Source organism: Aspergillus brasiliensis (genome assembly GCF_001889945.1).
Source record: "Aspergillus brasiliensis CBS 101740 unplaced genomic scaffold ASPBRscaffold_5, whole genome shotgun sequence".
Lineage (NCBI taxonomy): Eukaryota > Fungi > Ascomycota > Eurotiomycetes > Eurotiales > Aspergillaceae > Aspergillus > Aspergillus brasiliensis.
Genome location: NW_027137446.1, coordinates 747,364 through 762,570, shown reverse-complemented (window position 1 = coordinate 762,570; position 15,207 = coordinate 747,364). Strand labels below are relative to the sequence as shown.

Here is a 15,207-nt window from a genome sequence, read left to right as displayed (position 1 = left end):
CCCCCAGTTCAGAACCACACGGACCAACGAGCCACTACCGTTACCCTTCAGCCTCTCATTAGCTTTCCTTTTCATAAGCTCTCCTCTAGTCTACTAGTTAGTCTAGATATCCTTTCCCACTCCCGTTTCTGGGCCACCCTCTCCGGACTATCTTCTTACGCGCATCCTTTCTTCTCTCCCGCACCCAAGCTGAACTTTGTTTTATGTCTCTCCTCTAGACCCCTCTTATATGAGTTGAAGCTATTGAAGGACGAAAGCAACTGGGGACAAGATAATTAAAAGAAAAAAGGAATATCATCCCAGACCATTCGAGGTCAGTCATGACCGGCATGGTTCAGACTGACCTAGCTCATCCACCTGCACCAAAGTACAAGGACGAGCCAGTGGAAGATCCTGTGAGTGTATTCTCACTTCTTGAGTGCTAGAACCGTGCCTTTTTGCCTGTGATGTTGTTCTTTTCTTTCCCAATATTTTCTTTTTCTCTTCTCCGACCTTGCTATTCTTGTCCTTTGCCTCTTATGCCTGCATCAATCCATGCCTTTGTCTTCATCCAAGGACAACCCGGCCTACTTTGCATGCGTGCTACTGGGGAGAACCTGGGCGCATGTGAGCATTGGGTCCTGGGTAGAGCAGGTCTCCCTGGTTGATGAGACCGTATACGACAACCTGACCGTGTCGCCTGTTTCCACCGCAATGATGTCTCCCGCAATGCGCCAATGACCAATGCACGGACGCCTTGTCTTCCGGCGTCCGTCGAACACCCCCCGGTGGTCTCATGTTCGACATTCGGGTTATACTTCAACGTACTGCGACACTAGAGCCGCCAATAGGGTCGGAGAGTTCCTTCAGAACGGTCATTCCCGCGTCTGTCATGCTCTCTAGCCGCGCTTGCAGAAAGTCATCGCTGACTCGGCTTTGACTGTTCGACCAAACCATGCAATTGATTCGGATCCCACGTGTCTTCTTCCCTTACAAGTTCTCTTGGAGGAAAGATAGGAAGATATTCCCGTTGCCTGAACGACACGAATCACCAGCAGGATGAACATCACACCCACCGGGGCTTTGGAAGGCGTAATTAGATCCACAGTTGCCAACTACTACCAACAATGCTTGCCCGTGGCAAGTGCTTTCCTTGTTGCTTGTATGCCGCCGCATACGCATCAGGCTGCCTCCTACATACGTTCAACTACTTGCGTGTCTGGGTTTCTACCATGCTTATAGAATAAGCGACTCCCTCCTTCGTGTTCCCACCTCACCCAACCACATTGTTTATTGTCTATACATACTCCCTTAGTATTTCCTTTGAGCATATCGCAGGCCGCAACCATCGCGCACGAGGGTTCTGAAACTTGATTTGAGAGGTATACAAGTTCCAGTGCTAACAGTCATTTGACCCAGCATCGCCATCACGGCCCACAACCGCCTCATCTTCAGAATCCTAGGCCAACTCTTCTGGTCCAGCCACAGAAACAACCGGAATCACCACATCAGCCTTCAGTCACCCTACCCTCTGGTTCCTACGCACCCCACGGGTTAGGCAACGGAGTCATACATCACCCGCACTCCTACGGCCCGCCGTCCGAGCAATCGTACTATTCATCCCATTCATCATACAGTACAGCAAGCGCACCCAGTCAATACTCATCAAGTGGTAAGTGCGGTGTTAGAGTTCATTTTTGGAGACTATATCTAGAGCAACAGCGACAACAGACTACGCTTTAAAGCTGTTTTCGTGTGTCCAAGTTACAAGGGCTGATTATATTCTCAGGACCACCAGAAATGATGGCTACAGCCACGCAAATGCAACGGCCGTATCCTCCAATTTATCATACTCCTCAATCCAGCTCGCCTGCATCAGTAGCTTCCCAGACACACGAACAGCATAATCGCGGCATATACACACAGTCACCTCAAATGACGTCGCAAATGTATGGTTATCCGCCATACTCGCCCATGAACCCGGTGCAGCCTCCACCCTACGGACCGAATACGTCTCCCCAACAGCACCCTCTTACAACACAACCGTTGATGGTGCCTCACCCGACAAGCACTGCGCAGTTGCCGCATCATCCAGCTCAGGCTCCAACGGGGAACTTGTCAAGTAGTCCTAACCCAGCGGCGACACAACAGCCAACGCCCCCTCAAAGAGCGATGCTAAACCCCCCTCACTCTGCAGCTAGTGGCGGGCCTTTATCAGCCAGTTCTGTCCATCAGAACTCCAATGTCGGGGGGAGCTCTAGTGCGGCACCAGGACCAATCCCTGCCACAACCCCCTTGGTTGTGCGACAAGATAGCAATGGCGTTCAGTGGATCGCCTTTGAGTACTCCCGGGACCGTGTTAAGATGGAGTACACAATCCGCTGCGATGTTGAGTCGGTTAATGTGGATAACCTAAGCCAGGAGTTCAAGACCGAGAACTGCGTTTATCCTCGCGCCTGCTGCAGCAAGGACCAGTACAGAGGCAATCGGCTGGTATACGAGACTGAATGTAATGCTGTTGGATGGGCCTTGGCTGAGCTAAACCCGGCGCTGAGAGGCAAGCGTGGGCTGATTCAGCGGGCAGTGGATAGCTGGAGGAATAGTAACCAGGATCCTCGACTCCGGAGCCGGCGTGTGAGAAGAATGGCTAAGATTAACAAGCGGCAGGGGATGCCTGTGCCTCCGCCTCACATGGCGCCATCAACACCTGTCGGCCCTGGGATGCCAAGTCCTAGTATGCCGGCCCCCGGTCCCCGTCCCAGCCTGGGGCCGTTGCCCATGGGCCCCCCTCAGCTACATCACCACCATGCTCAACCAGAAGGAAGTACAGGCCACGACGAAGCTAGCGGTATGTTCCACCACACATGATGTGCTTGTCTCTGACACTGTTCCAATGAATCGACGGTCCTCGTGTCGGTTTCTCTTGTATTGTTTGATGATGCTTTTGATTGCCATGTCGAAGTAGGCAGATCGCCACCGAACGGACGTGAAGTTGGTGTGCTTTCTTCCAAGAGATATGGATACCGTACCCCATGTATTTCTATTTGGTCTGGAGAGGCTCTTGTCGTTTTTGCTTCTTGCTATCTCGCCCATACCCAGTTTATGTTTCGCCTGTTATGCTACGTTGACGCTGTACCCCGCTGTGCTTTCAAACATGACGTGCCACCTGCAGTTTTGCGTAGGCTAATTTATATATTGTCCTATCATACATAATAGGTACCACTGACTATACGAACGGTACCAGTCGTCCACCTGTCTCGGATGGTCTTCAACCCGGACCATCGCCAACGGACATCCGCACGGCGCAGGTATTCCATGGCTATCCTTCCTATCCGACACCTGCGACTGCCTCTGGGGGACCAAGAGGTCCCTCAATACCACCACTTCTCCGAGATAATGGAATCGGGTCTCTCGGTCGCCATCCGACCATTGCGACATCCTCGAACCGGATCGAAGAAGTGGACGACGACGATGACGAGCGCAATCCAAGCAGCGATGCGCTGTTTGGCACACTTCCCGAGGGCAAGCGCCGCAAGTTCATCCTGGTAGATGATAACCAGCGAGGCTGTCGGGTGCGTGTCAAGGTCATGTTGGACCAGGTTGACATGGACGAGATCCCAGACTCCTACAGGATGTCTAATGCCGTCTACCCCCGGACATACTTCCCCGTGCAGATGAGGGACCCTGGCCGCGTCGTCCCTGGGAATCGATATATCAAGGACCACGTTGGGGTTGGTGAGGGGGATGATGTCGATGATGATGACAGCCCGACCGTTGGAAGGATCATGGTTCCTGCACCACAGATCGACGGTGAAGGGGAGATTGCAGTTCCCCGGCTGTCTCGGGGACGACGGAGAAGAGAAGTACTCTTGAATGACCTGGGCTACCGAATGAGTTGGAGCCAAAGTCGAGTGTTTGCGGGGCGGATGCTGTTCCTGCAGCGATCTCGTGCGTGATTTCCCCTTTCCCTACACCCCTTGCGTCGCCTGCATGTAGGCCATGCAGCCTCCCCCACCAGTGAATGTGACTAATCTTTGACCCGTGTCGGGAATGTAGTTGACGCGTACCGAAATAAGATGCGCAGCACGATGCTGGCGGCGGGCCAGGACCCGACATCCATTCCCCGGCATTACGAGACGCGGGCGGGAAAACGACGATTCCTCGAGCGTAGGCGACGGGCAGCGGGTGGCCCGACTCGGGGTGCCGGTGCCCATGGGGTGTCTGCCTCGCAGCGCAGTGCTGAAGAGGTCGAGGCCTGAGCCATGCATTTTGGGATCTCATCTTTTCCTTCTATTTTTATCCAGTGCTACCGTATCCCTGATGGCTGTCTTTTTCTTTTTTTTCTTTTTCTTTCTTTTTTTTTTTTTCCCAGGGAGATGTCTATTTGACTGCCACTCGTTTATTGTCGCAGTTCACCTGATCCGTCTGCCGGGTCATCCCTCAGAGTACTATTATGCTGACGGGGCCGACAGCGATCATGGGCCGCTATGTAAAGTAATAGATATTGGAAGGGAGTCCATGAGAGATGGAGCGGGAGGGGGGGAAGGGGATATGGCGGTCTGATGGATCGGGCGTTGGATTTTCGATGATTTTCTGTTTCTTGACATGATTATGATGATTTGACGGCTGGCCTTACTACGAAAACAACATGATGAATGACTGATGAATTTTTGTTTGTGAAGATGGTGAAGATGGTGAAGAACTGCGTCAATGGAACCCCGAAGAATACGGGACAAGAACAAGGTTAATTGGTCCGTCTGCCGCATTCAGCGCATCTGGGCGGGCACGTGCAACCCCGATTCCGATTAGGTCGAGCGGCAGTGGACCAACCGGGGAAAGACCCTGACCCGATGCGGCTTAGTGGCTGCTGGACCCTGGCGTTTAGTACGACGTGTGGCTTCCCATTCAGGGCACAGTTACATACAATCCATACATCCCATACACCGTACAGTACCGTCTAGTCCTGTCTAGTCGAGTGGTTGTCGGGGTCACCGCCGCTCCCCCCCCCTCCACCAGAAGCACCACAAAGTAACTTCATCCATGAACCTTCTGCTCGTCGCCATGGAAGCTGGGGTGCTTTCTCCACTGCTTCTCTGCCGCATGCAGTCACTTCATCTATCAATCTTCCCATTTCCCTTCATCTACTACCCACCCTAGTAACGAATATTCACTTACCAAAGTGGTTGTTTCTCTTTCTTATCCGCCTTCTCCATTCATCCTGCACCCCTCACGTCCCGAATCCAAGACACCCCGAAACTTAGTCTGGGATCTGGTTTGCATGCGAATCTGATTGAGTTCGTGGCTGCGTTCCCTTTTCCATTCGTCGGTATGCTGACCATTGCGTTTGGACAAAAAATAGCCCGTCGCAGTGACTGGTCCACGATTTCCGCCATCCGTTCGGCGCAGTCCCTTGGGTGACTTCCACGGGATCGTCTGTAAACGAGGAACCGTGGTTCCGGCGGGCTGTCAGACTTGTTGTTCTTGATTTAGAAGCAACACCCTGCGACGGTTGGGGCACCACAACCGGACGGCCGACTGCTCTATTACTACTACCACCTGCCTGCCTGCCTGCCTGCCTGCCCGGAGACCGCTTTTTCTGCCCTTGCCTCGTTCGTCTGGCTGTCTTACTTGGGTCTTGCACGCTGCTCTCTGTCTTCCTTTTACTGCTCCTACTACTGGTAACTCTTCCTCCTCTCTATCGTTCTCTCCTCCTTCTTCGCTCATTAGCTCAGTACCCTATTATTATACCTATTCTGTCTCCTGTTGCGATATATCCTAACAATCATTCACTAAGATTTCCTCGGTATCTTCCTTCGTCACATGTTTCAGCATGGCCGGCGTAAACCGGTCTTTTAGTTACAGTCGCGGCGACGATGCGTTGTTGAGAGACGATGAGCGAGAGATTTCACCCCTCCGATCTGCAGAAGACGGTCTTTACAGTACGTCGTATGGCGACATCTCTCCGCTATCCGCTGGAGTCCAGCCGCAGAGTCGACTATTCGATCGAGGTCTGGCGTCAGTCCCGGAGGGTCAGAGGCTGGAGCGCCACATGACCTCCACGCCGGGGATGGATAATCTAGGGCCGGCCTCTGTGGGTGGCGGAATCAGTGGTATCGCTCTTGGCGTAGCCAATTCTAATAATCGCCAGAGTGGAGTTGACGCTTTTAGGGAAACAGATGCTCCAGTACGCAATCTCCCCGCTGAACGGGATTTCAACACCACCGGGTCCGACAATCCCTATATACCTGCTCCGCCAGATGGAGATATCTATCCGAGTTCGGAGACCGTAAGGTATCGCGACTCCTACAGCTCGCATACCGGGCTTGGTGCTGGCGCGCCCTTTGCCGACCACAGCACGCCGGGAACGACGCCATCCCAACGTAGCTTCTTCGATAGTCCGTACCAAGGTGTGGATGCCGGACCGTACCAGCGGCACTCGGCGTATAGTTCTCATGACTACCCGCTTGTTATTAACCCAGACGATATTGCTGACGACGGCGATGATGGCTTCCCTGTCCACCCCAAGGGCGCGGCGGACTACCGATCAAATGCTAATGTGCCTGTTGCAGGTGTCACTGGTGCAGCGGCTGCTGGGGGTTTTCTCGGGAAGTTTCGGACGCTGTTCAAGGGGAATCAGGAGCCTAGTCCCTATTACGATTCAGACCTGGCAGGTGGTTTGGGAGGAGCCGAAAAGGCACAAGGGGGTAGGCACATTATTGGAGGAGGGAGCCGCAAGCGAGGTTGGATCGTTGGGCTCGTATTGGCGGCGGTGATCGTGGCAGCTATTGTTGGGGGCGCTGTCGGCGGTATTCTGGGGCATCAGGGACATGACGGTGATACATCATCGTCATCATCATCATCATCAGGCACAGCGTCTGATGGTTCGGACAAAGGTGATGGACTGCTTGACAAAAATTCCGACGAGATCAAAGCACTCATGAACAACAAGAATCTCCACAAAGTGTTTCCCGGTGTCGACTATACCCCGTGGGGAGTGCAGTATCCGCTGTGCCTTCAATATCCTCCGTCACAGAATAACGTTACGCGCGATCTGGCTGTGCTTACGCAGTTGACTAATACTATCCGGCTTTATGGCACTGACTGCAATCAGACTGAGATGGTCCTCGATGCTATTAACCGCTTGCAATTGACGAACATGAAGGTCTGGCTGGGTGTATGGATTGATACCAACACAACGACCACGGATCGCCAGATTAGCCAATTGTATAAGATTGTGGAAAACACCAACGACACCTCTATTTTCAAAGGGGCTATTGTCGGTAATGAGGCACTCTATCGAGCAGGGTCCGACGTGGCGAGCGCCGAAACAAATCTGATTGGCTACATCAATGATGTCAAGGACCACTTCAAAGAGAAGAACATTAACCTCCCGGTGGGCACGTCAGACTTGGGCGACAATTGGAATGCACAACTCGTCAGCGCGGCCGACTTTGTCATGTCGAACATTCATCCGTTCTTCGGAGGAGTACAGATTGACGACGCTGCCAGCTGGACGTGGACGTTTTGGCAGACGCACGACACCCCACTCACATCAGGAACGAACAAACAGCAGATCATATCAGAGGTCGGATGGCCGACGGGTGGGGGGAACGACTGTGGGTCCGACAACAAGTGTCAGAATGACAAGCAGGGCGCCGTGGCGGGCATCGATGAGCTGAACCAGTTTCTGTCGGAGTGGGTTTGTCAGGCTTTGGAGAATGGTACAGAGTATTTCTGGTAAGTTTTGCCGGTACTATCATTGCGAGACTCGGCTGAGACATAAGCAGGTTCGAGGCGTTCGATGAGCCGTGGAAGATCCAGTACAACACGCCCGGTCAGGAGTGGGAAGACAAATGGGGACTGATGGATTCGGCTCGCAATCTGAAGCCGGGCGTCAAGATCCCCGACTGTGGCGGCAAGACAATTACGTGAACGTCAATACGTCTCTCGACCTCCTGACGACTGGATGATGATGGATGAAATGTACACAACATATCCGACATACATCATGTGTTATGATGCATTACGACTTGATCGATTTCTGCTGTGGCTTCTTTGTGGTGTTAGAGCTTTGTCCTGGGACTTGTATTCTATTGAGCTGGTGCATGGGGTCGGCTGCCGTCATTCCTTTGCTAGGCATTCCGAGGAGTGCATGACGACGCCGTTCTACGCAAGCTGATATTTGTGGCGTGATTGTATATAGCGTGTTGAGCGTAGGGGTGAGCCACTTAGGGCTGACAATACGACCCTTGGTTGCAATGCATACCGGAGCGCATAGCGTAGGCGTGTTGAAGTTAGTAGATGACTGTCACCACCAGTCACCACCATGATCCCAGGCTGAAAGGCAGCCGTCTTCATCTTCCACATCTAGATGATACGATACCCAAGACTATACACCATTTTCCATCTCCAACGGATAATAAACCCGCATATTCCAGAACGCATGCTCCTGCGCCTCAAACAGCGGCAACCGGACCGACCCCCTGCGCTTCACAAACGCGCTCACCACCTCCGAATCGACATCCTCCAACGGACCCCCAAACACAAACGCCGGATCCAGCGCCAGCATTTGCTCCAGATGTGTGCGCTCCGCGCCGGGACAGAAGAGGAATGAGCGGGAGGTGACTTTCTCAAAGGCAAGGGGGGTGTCGAGGACAGTGATGTCGAGGGAGGAGAGGAGGGATGTATCGAGGGAGTTGAAGACGGGGTCTTGGGCGTAGGTTTTTATTGAGGGTTCTATGATAGGAATGGAGGTTAGTGATGGATGTCCGGAAACAAAAAGGTAGGATATTAGAGTGCGATATAGTGATATAAAAAAGAGAGATCAAAGGGATGTACTCACTAGAAGAAGAAACAGAGGCCATCACATCCACCAACGCCGCCAACTGATACAGCGACACTAGTCGCCGATCGACCCATCCTCCGCGGAGGAAACCGCTTGGACTACCGAGGCCGATGCAGATTATGGAATCAATTATTCCACGATCTATTGTATCTGTATGCGCTTCTGTATTGGTATCTTGCGATTGTGTGTCGAGTAATCTGCGTAAAGTCTTTTCTACCACGGCGCAAGTGGATGAACCTTTCCATGTTTGTTGGATCTGGGTGAATTGGGTTTGCAGGGATTCTAGGGTGGTGCTAGGAGGGGCTTCGGCGGGGTGAAAGATTTCTGGTCCTTTTGTTTCTGCTTGTGTTTCTGTTGCTGTTGATTGTGGGAGTGTGGAAGGGGTTGTGGTGGTGCGTACACAGCGGCGCGCTTTGCCGCCGGTGGTGACATGCGTCCAGCCGGTAGCGTCGGTGATTTGGAGACGTTTTTGGGCTTGGGCGCTGGTGTTAGGGTGTTTTTTGCGGGAGCTGTGGGGCATTTCGTCCTTGCTTTTTATTTTCTCTTGTTCTCTTGTTTGGGTGTTGGGTCTGGGTGAAACAATTGTGCTAGTAAGAGAATCAGGTGTTGGTGGTGGAAGGGAAGATGCATGAATGGCGGCGGGCAGAGAGAATGTGACGGAGGAGAGAATGAGAGGAAAAAAGTGGGCGGGCGGTAAGTGGGCGGGCCTGATTGGCGGGAGGTTGCTGAACATACATACTTAAGGTGGCATTGTTCGGGTCTAACTAACATCGTGGTTTAGCGTCTATCTATCTTCCACCACTATACAATACTATCTTCGAAGACTTAGTTATCGCATCTGTTATGTCCTACCATGGCCACCGAAGAAAAGCCAGACGCTCTGTCTGGTGACTCTGGACCACAAGTCAATCTCCTGTACTCAGCCCCTGGTTTCGCGGTACCCGATCCAGAGAGCATCAACACAATGGTGAACAACAGCAATACCATATTCGATTGGGGCGGCGTAAAGATAGCAAAGATATCTCCCGAAGTTGCTGTCAAATTTGGCTCTCATGTCACACTAGGTGAAGCAAAAAGCATGATGTTTGTGGATCAAAATACAGAAACTGTACCAGTGCCCAAGATTTTCGCCTATTACTCTTATGGTCCGATAGACCGAGATATTGGAGACTTTGGAATTTTATACGATAATTATATATTCATGAGCTTTGTCGAGGGTCAGAGCCTGGATAAGACCTGGGAAACTTATGACAGTGATACAAAAGGTCGAATTGCGAACCAACTGAAAGGGTATTTCGACGAGCTTCGCCGGATTGATCACAGCAATTACATAGGCTCTGTTGGCCGTGGTCCTGTTGCTGATCCGATTCTGGAAGATGCTAAGACAAAGGGTGAGTAGTATCAACCAGCACCTATCACTGATACTGATGTCAATAAGGACCCTTCGATTCGGAAGATGACTTTGATAATGCAATCATCAGTGCGTATCAATCCAGGGCACCAAAACGTCATATCAAGAATGTCTTAGCCGGTATGCTCTCCCACAAAAGACACGATACGGTGTTTACCCATGGAGATCTTCGTCATCGCAATATCATGGTTGATAATGAGAACATCACTGGAATCGTAGACTGGGAGTTCAGTGGTTGGTATCCTGAATACTGGGAATTTTCCAGAGCCCTCTCAGTATGGCAGTGGCAAAATGATTGGACAGAATATTTAGCGCAAGTTCTCGAACCATATTATGCTGAGTATGCAGTATATTCGTTCTTGACCGAAACACTCTGGTGATAATACTTATGTCACATTTTAGATAGTAGACCCGCTAGACATGGTGGATGCGAAGTTGGAAGGCAGTGAAGCTTTGACAGAAGCATCAAGGATACTATGCAGTTCGCAATGCTTGACCTGAGAGCCAAGCTGAAGGAAGAACAGGGAATGAAGACAACACGTACAGATTCCCCTGTCATGCAAGCTTAATCACAGCGCTTCAGAGCGGGGTGAGATGTAAATTGTGATTGTGGGTGGGCTTTTGGCGCTTAGCTACATATAAGCATTTAAGCGGCCTGAAAACGACGATGTCAGTATGGTAATATATGGCTGTTAAATCTCTGCCACCGAAACCGCATGGTTATGTATATCGTTGAAGATTGGAAGAAGTGGCCATCATACCAAACGAAGAAGCAAATTCTTATCCACCAACACCTTCAGAAGTATAACTGGTCCATTGCGGCGTACTAAGGAAGATTTGGAACGCATGATTGAGGTCCTTATTGATGGTTTGGTAGCATCCAATCCGTTCGTCCTCTTGACTAGTAAGGTGCCTCACGTCGGAATCGAGGGTGATAATGCGAATCAGCGCGAAAGGTTGGTGGCCATTGAGAAGTTGCGTAGTAGCGCTGGGACGGGGCTGCGGGTAAGTTCCCTTCCCGCGAACGTTCATGGATCCCGACAGAATGATACTTCGGTACATCTTAACCTCTCCCGTACCTCTACGAAAGGCTGCGTCCTGCCAGCAAAGTCGTCATCTCACGAAGCATGACGGTTAGTTTTTTGTTATAAAATATCCATCGGCAGACAACGATGACTTTCAGCACTGTAGCTTTCGGTGCGTATCCAGTGAGCCATCGGTGAATGTCCCGGAGCACACAGGCATCACTCACGTGTTGCTCTTACAAAAGTTGGCAGAAACCGAATTGGGTAAGCGGATGAGAGTTGCAGTAAAACAAACAATTCAAGTTATTGAATAGATATCGGATAAAAGATAGTTAACTGAGGAGAGAGACTACAAAGACTCTCGATGGACAGAAGCTGCATGCGATCGTCCCGTCACACTGCGATCACCCTCGCTCCAGCCTCTCTCAGTCGATCTCTAAGCGCCCTACCTGCATAGCGCCCGTCGCACCCCCTCCTCTCCAATGCTCCTGTGCCCTCACTTGCCCTTCTCTTGCCCTCTCGTGCCCTCCCCCAATCCATGCTCGGCGCTAACCATCAACTTCCTCTCCGCGAATGACAGCCCAGAAGTGCGCCCTGGCGCTGTGATGTCTCTTGCAGCCCGCCTCTTTGGTCTATCCGCCCAGCCAATCTGCTTCTTGGAATCCCTCGCGCGCTCCCCAGTCGTAGTATAGTCTCGTCCAGTCCTGCTATCAACTAACAGCTGCCGTTGGAACCGTCACTCATCCCATCCCCATCCCCAATCGCCGCTGTCCCCTGCGGGAGTTGTCACATCGCGCGTTACGCTGTGACTCGTTGAGATCGCTTGCTTTCCCCGCTATGCCGGTGGCCGTGAGCGCCATTGCAGGAACCGGCCATGGCCTCTTCGTCTCGACTCAAAAAGTCCTGTCAGCCCTCCCCTCCCGCCCGGCTGCTGGAAGGCTTGGTTTCATGATGATCATTCTTCTTCCTGCAGTGCTGGATCGCTTGCCGTGACTGTGTTCGTGTGTGTGTTCCTCTTGATGAGTTGAGGGTTTGCTAGAGGTTCTTTCCTGTTACATCCTGATCTCTATTTCTCCTTTTCATTTCTATTGTCTTTGTGTGTGTGTGAGCATATATCCATCCCACTGGCGCTATTACAATGAGATCCTTCAGCGACTCGATATCCCGCTGGACAGCGGCCCTCACCCTCCTCTGGCTCGGCCTGGTCAATGCTCACACCGTCATCACTTACCCTGGATATCGAGGTAACAACTTGCACACCAACGGTACGGTCGAAGAGACCAACGGTCTGGGTGTCGCTTGGCAGAATGGCTCCTACGTCTATCCTTATGGAATGCAATGGATTTATCCTTGTATGTCTCCTCAACAACGTCTATCTTGTCTCAAGGTATAGGAACTGACTGTCTTCAAGGTGGCGGCATGCCCACCTCTCGCAATCGCACCAAATGGCCCGTCACCGGTGGTGCTGTCGCCGTGCAACCAGGCTGGTTCCGCGGCCATGAGACGGCCTTCGTCTACATTAACATCGGCTGGGGTACCATCCCTCCCAACATGAGTAACCCCATGCTCTCGGTCTTTGAAATCACGGGTCCTACCAATAACCCTTACCCCGGCACCATCTGTATGCCGCAGGTACCGCTGCCGGCCAACACGACCGCGAGCCCGGGTGATAATGCGACGATTCAGGTGGTGTTGGCGGCGAAGCATGGTGCTGCTCTTTATGATGTATGTCTACGGCCCTTCTTCTCTGCCTGGACTTTTTATTTGATTACATTGGGATTCATACTAACTGACTGACTGCATAGTGTGTGGATATCACCTTCGCGGAACCTGAAGACGTCGAGGAGGTAACGAAAGACAACTGCTTCAACTCGACGGATATTGCCTTCAAATATGTCTTCGCTTCGCAGTCGCTGACGACTTCTGGCGCACTGGCGCGGCTGAGTAGTCCCGGAGTGACAGCCGTGGTGCCGGTGCTGGTGATGGTGGTGTTTGGACTGTTCATGATGTGATGTGATGATTTCTTTCAATGTTTTGTTTGCTCCATGGTTACCTTGGCCTCTACCGTACTACATACCCCTATACTCTCCTTATACCCATACCCCGTGTGGCTGTGAGCCGACGATGACTTGCTTTTGCAATGAAGTTGCATGTTTAATGTTCAATGGTGTTATGGTAATATGGGTACTCGTTACGTATATACTCCATCAAATATATTATATACTACCGAAGAAATCTTGTTCATCTACAACAAACCCACTACTCACCTCTACTTACTACTTATCTATAAGTACTCCGGTAGATATCTACAACCCCCTAACCACCCCCAAAATCACCTGCACCACCTCGTCCGGCCTCTCCTGCGGCGCCCAATGTCCCACCCCAGGAATCAACCTCACCTCCCTCAAATCCCCACAACTCGTCCCATTCCGCATATTCTCCAACGCCCCCGGCTCCTGAAACACCCCCCAATCACTTTCCCCGGAGCAAAACGCACACGGAATCTCAATCCTCCTGCCCGCAAACACCTCCCAATCCCAGGTATATTTCCTGTCCGGCGTCGTCCTCACCCGATACCAATTCAACGCACCCTGGAACCCCGTGCGCGCATATTCCCCAACATACACGGACAGTTCCTCATCACTGAGCCATTCCTTGCTCCGCGATACGCCCTGCGCATCGGCATGCCGCATCATATCCTCCACCGTCTCAGGCATACTCAATCCCACCGGCATGATATAATACCCGGGCATTCTGGCCAATTGCTCACCCGTCCACGAGGATATAGGTCCCATATTGGAGGGATCGTTCCCTTCCCAACATCCACTTTTCAGGTGGAAGTATCCCCGTAGGAAAGCGTGGAGACCTTGGGCGGGATTCTCCATCTCGGGACTGGCGTTCTCGGTGGAGAAGTACCATTTATAGTGTTTTAGACCGAGGTTCTTTAGCTCGGTGTGTACATCTTTTTCTTCCTCGTTCCCTTTCTTTTCCTCCTGAGGAATACCAGCCGACGGAACCCCCGGAAAGGGATGACTTAGCAACACCACACTCCGGAACATATCCGGTCTAGCGACGGCACAAAATGCAGCCGTCACGGCTCCCGCATCATGTCCTACGACGCATTCCACGGTGGTGTAGCCCAGGGCATGAACTAAACTCACCACATCCCGGACTAAGGACAGCCCCGTGAATGTGGTCAGGTTCGAGTCGGTGTAGTTGGGCGCGTCTTTTTCCCAGCCCGTGGTCCGACCGAACCCGCGCGCATCCAGGGCGACGATGTGGTAGTTGGGACCGGCTTGGGAGGATAGTTCCGGGAGGATATGGCGCCAGGAGTAGGCGAGTTCGGGGAAGCCGTGGAGGAGGAGGATCAGTTTGCGGGGGGATGGAGATGTGGTGTTGGTTGTGGGGGCACCGGATTCGAGGATGTGGGTTGTTAGGGAAGGGGTGGTTGGGATGAAGCGGGAGGTTATGGATGGGGGAAGAGGGAGGGATGATGATGGTGATGATGATAAGGACATGGCTTTATTGGGAAGATGATGATGAATATGGTGGTGATGATTAGATGGGATGGGAGTATAAGGTTTGAGGACAAGAGGGGAAATGAAGGGTTAAGTATATTACCAAGAGAGGGGATCAGATGTTAATTAAGGGTGAAACATATGGATGATGACCCGAGGTTAGTCTATTGCCATACAGACTACATATCTTGACGATTATTACTACTATATCGTGATAAATGTGTAGAAATAAGATGGTTCTATCCAGATGAAAAGGAAAACAGTTGGGAGAGAAAAAGCATCCGGCTTGGCCTCCATGACGCAACAGCCCAACTTTGTTTCCGACTTTCTGCTTCTTTGGCCAAACTTTACTTTTTTCTCCTGTTTGATCCCCTCCAACTGCTGCGTCACTCACTTTCTCTTGTTCTGCTTCTTCTATTCTTCATCATC

At 51.7% G+C, this 15,207-nt stretch overlaps 6 protein-coding genes across 6 annotated transcripts; 4 read left to right on the top strand and 2 right to left on the bottom strand.

The window, feature by feature from the left end:
• Nucleotides 1-320: 320 nt before the first annotated feature.
• On the top strand, nucleotides 321-4,238 carry ASPBRDRAFT_122889 (uncharacterized protein; the record flags this gene model as incomplete). The annotated part of the gene is made up of 5 exons (XM_067617552.1): nucleotides 321-395; nucleotides 1,399-1,651; nucleotides 1,769-2,827; nucleotides 3,196-3,927; nucleotides 4,036-4,238. 5 exons carry the CDS (start codon nucleotides 321-323, stop codon nucleotides 4,236-4,238), a joined length of 2,322 nt encoding a protein of 773 aa, XP_067479793.1.
• A 1,571-nt stretch (nucleotides 4,239-5,809) lies between these two features.
• Nucleotides 5,810-7,911, top strand: bgt3 (putative cell wall glucanase; the record flags this gene model as incomplete). Its single annotated transcript, XM_067617617.1, has 2 exons — nucleotides 5,810-7,716; nucleotides 7,767-7,911. 2 exons carry the CDS (start codon nucleotides 5,810-5,812, stop codon nucleotides 7,909-7,911), a joined length of 2,052 nt encoding a protein of 683 aa, XP_067479792.1.
• Nucleotides 7,912-8,368: 457 nt separating this feature from the next.
• ASPBRDRAFT_54367 (SRR1 family protein) lies at nucleotides 8,369-9,344 on the bottom strand (the record flags this gene model as incomplete). Its single annotated transcript, XM_067627222.1, has 2 exons — nucleotides 8,369-8,715; nucleotides 8,822-9,344. The coding sequence occupies 2 exons, from the start codon at nucleotides 9,342-9,344 to the stop codon at nucleotides 8,369-8,371; spliced, it is 870 nt and encodes a 289-aa protein (XP_067479791.1).
• A 266-nt stretch (nucleotides 9,345-9,610) lies between these two features.
• Nucleotides 9,611-11,018, top strand: ASPBRDRAFT_42246 (aminoglycoside phosphotransferase family protein). Its single transcript, XM_067624761.1, has 2 exons — nucleotides 9,611-10,215; nucleotides 10,263-11,018. Exons 1-2 carry the CDS (start codon nucleotides 9,678-9,680, stop codon nucleotides 10,613-10,615), a joined length of 891 nt encoding a protein of 296 aa, XP_067479790.1. The 5' UTR covers nucleotides 9,611-9,677; the 3' UTR covers nucleotides 10,616-11,018.
• Nucleotides 11,019-12,398: 1,380 nt separating this feature from the next.
• ASPBRDRAFT_54365 (copper acquisition factor BIM1-like domain-containing protein) lies at nucleotides 12,399-13,272 on the top strand (the record flags this gene model as incomplete). The annotated part of the gene is made up of 3 exons (XM_067627221.1): nucleotides 12,399-12,612; nucleotides 12,672-12,985; nucleotides 13,066-13,272. 3 exons carry the CDS (start codon nucleotides 12,399-12,401, stop codon nucleotides 13,270-13,272), a joined length of 735 nt encoding a protein of 244 aa, XP_067479789.1.
• A 39-nt stretch (nucleotides 13,273-13,311) lies between these two features.
• ASPBRDRAFT_543802 (alpha/beta fold hydrolase) lies at nucleotides 13,312-14,978 on the bottom strand. The gene has a single exon (XM_067627225.1). The coding sequence runs from the start codon at nucleotides 14,776-14,778 to the stop codon at nucleotides 13,567-13,569; it is 1,212 nt and encodes a 403-aa protein (XP_067479788.1). The 5' UTR covers nucleotides 14,779-14,978; the 3' UTR covers nucleotides 13,312-13,566.
• Nucleotides 14,979-15,207: the final 229 nt, after the last annotated feature.

What these genes read in the sequence shown, in the direction of transcription:
- ASPBRDRAFT_42246 (XM_067624761.1), top strand. Translation starts at nt 9,678, where the DNA reads ATGGCCACCGAAGAAAAGCCAGACGCTCTGTCTGGTGACTCTGGACCA. An exon ending in GGAAGATGCTAAGACAAAGG is followed by an intron (nt 10,216 to 10,262) that starts GTGAGTAGTATC and finishes GATGTCAATAAG; the next exon opens with GACCCTTCGATTCGGAAGAT.
- ASPBRDRAFT_543802 (XM_067627225.1), bottom strand. Translation starts at nt 14,778, where the DNA reads ATGTCCTTATCATCATCACCATCATCATCCCTCCCTCTTCCCCCATCC.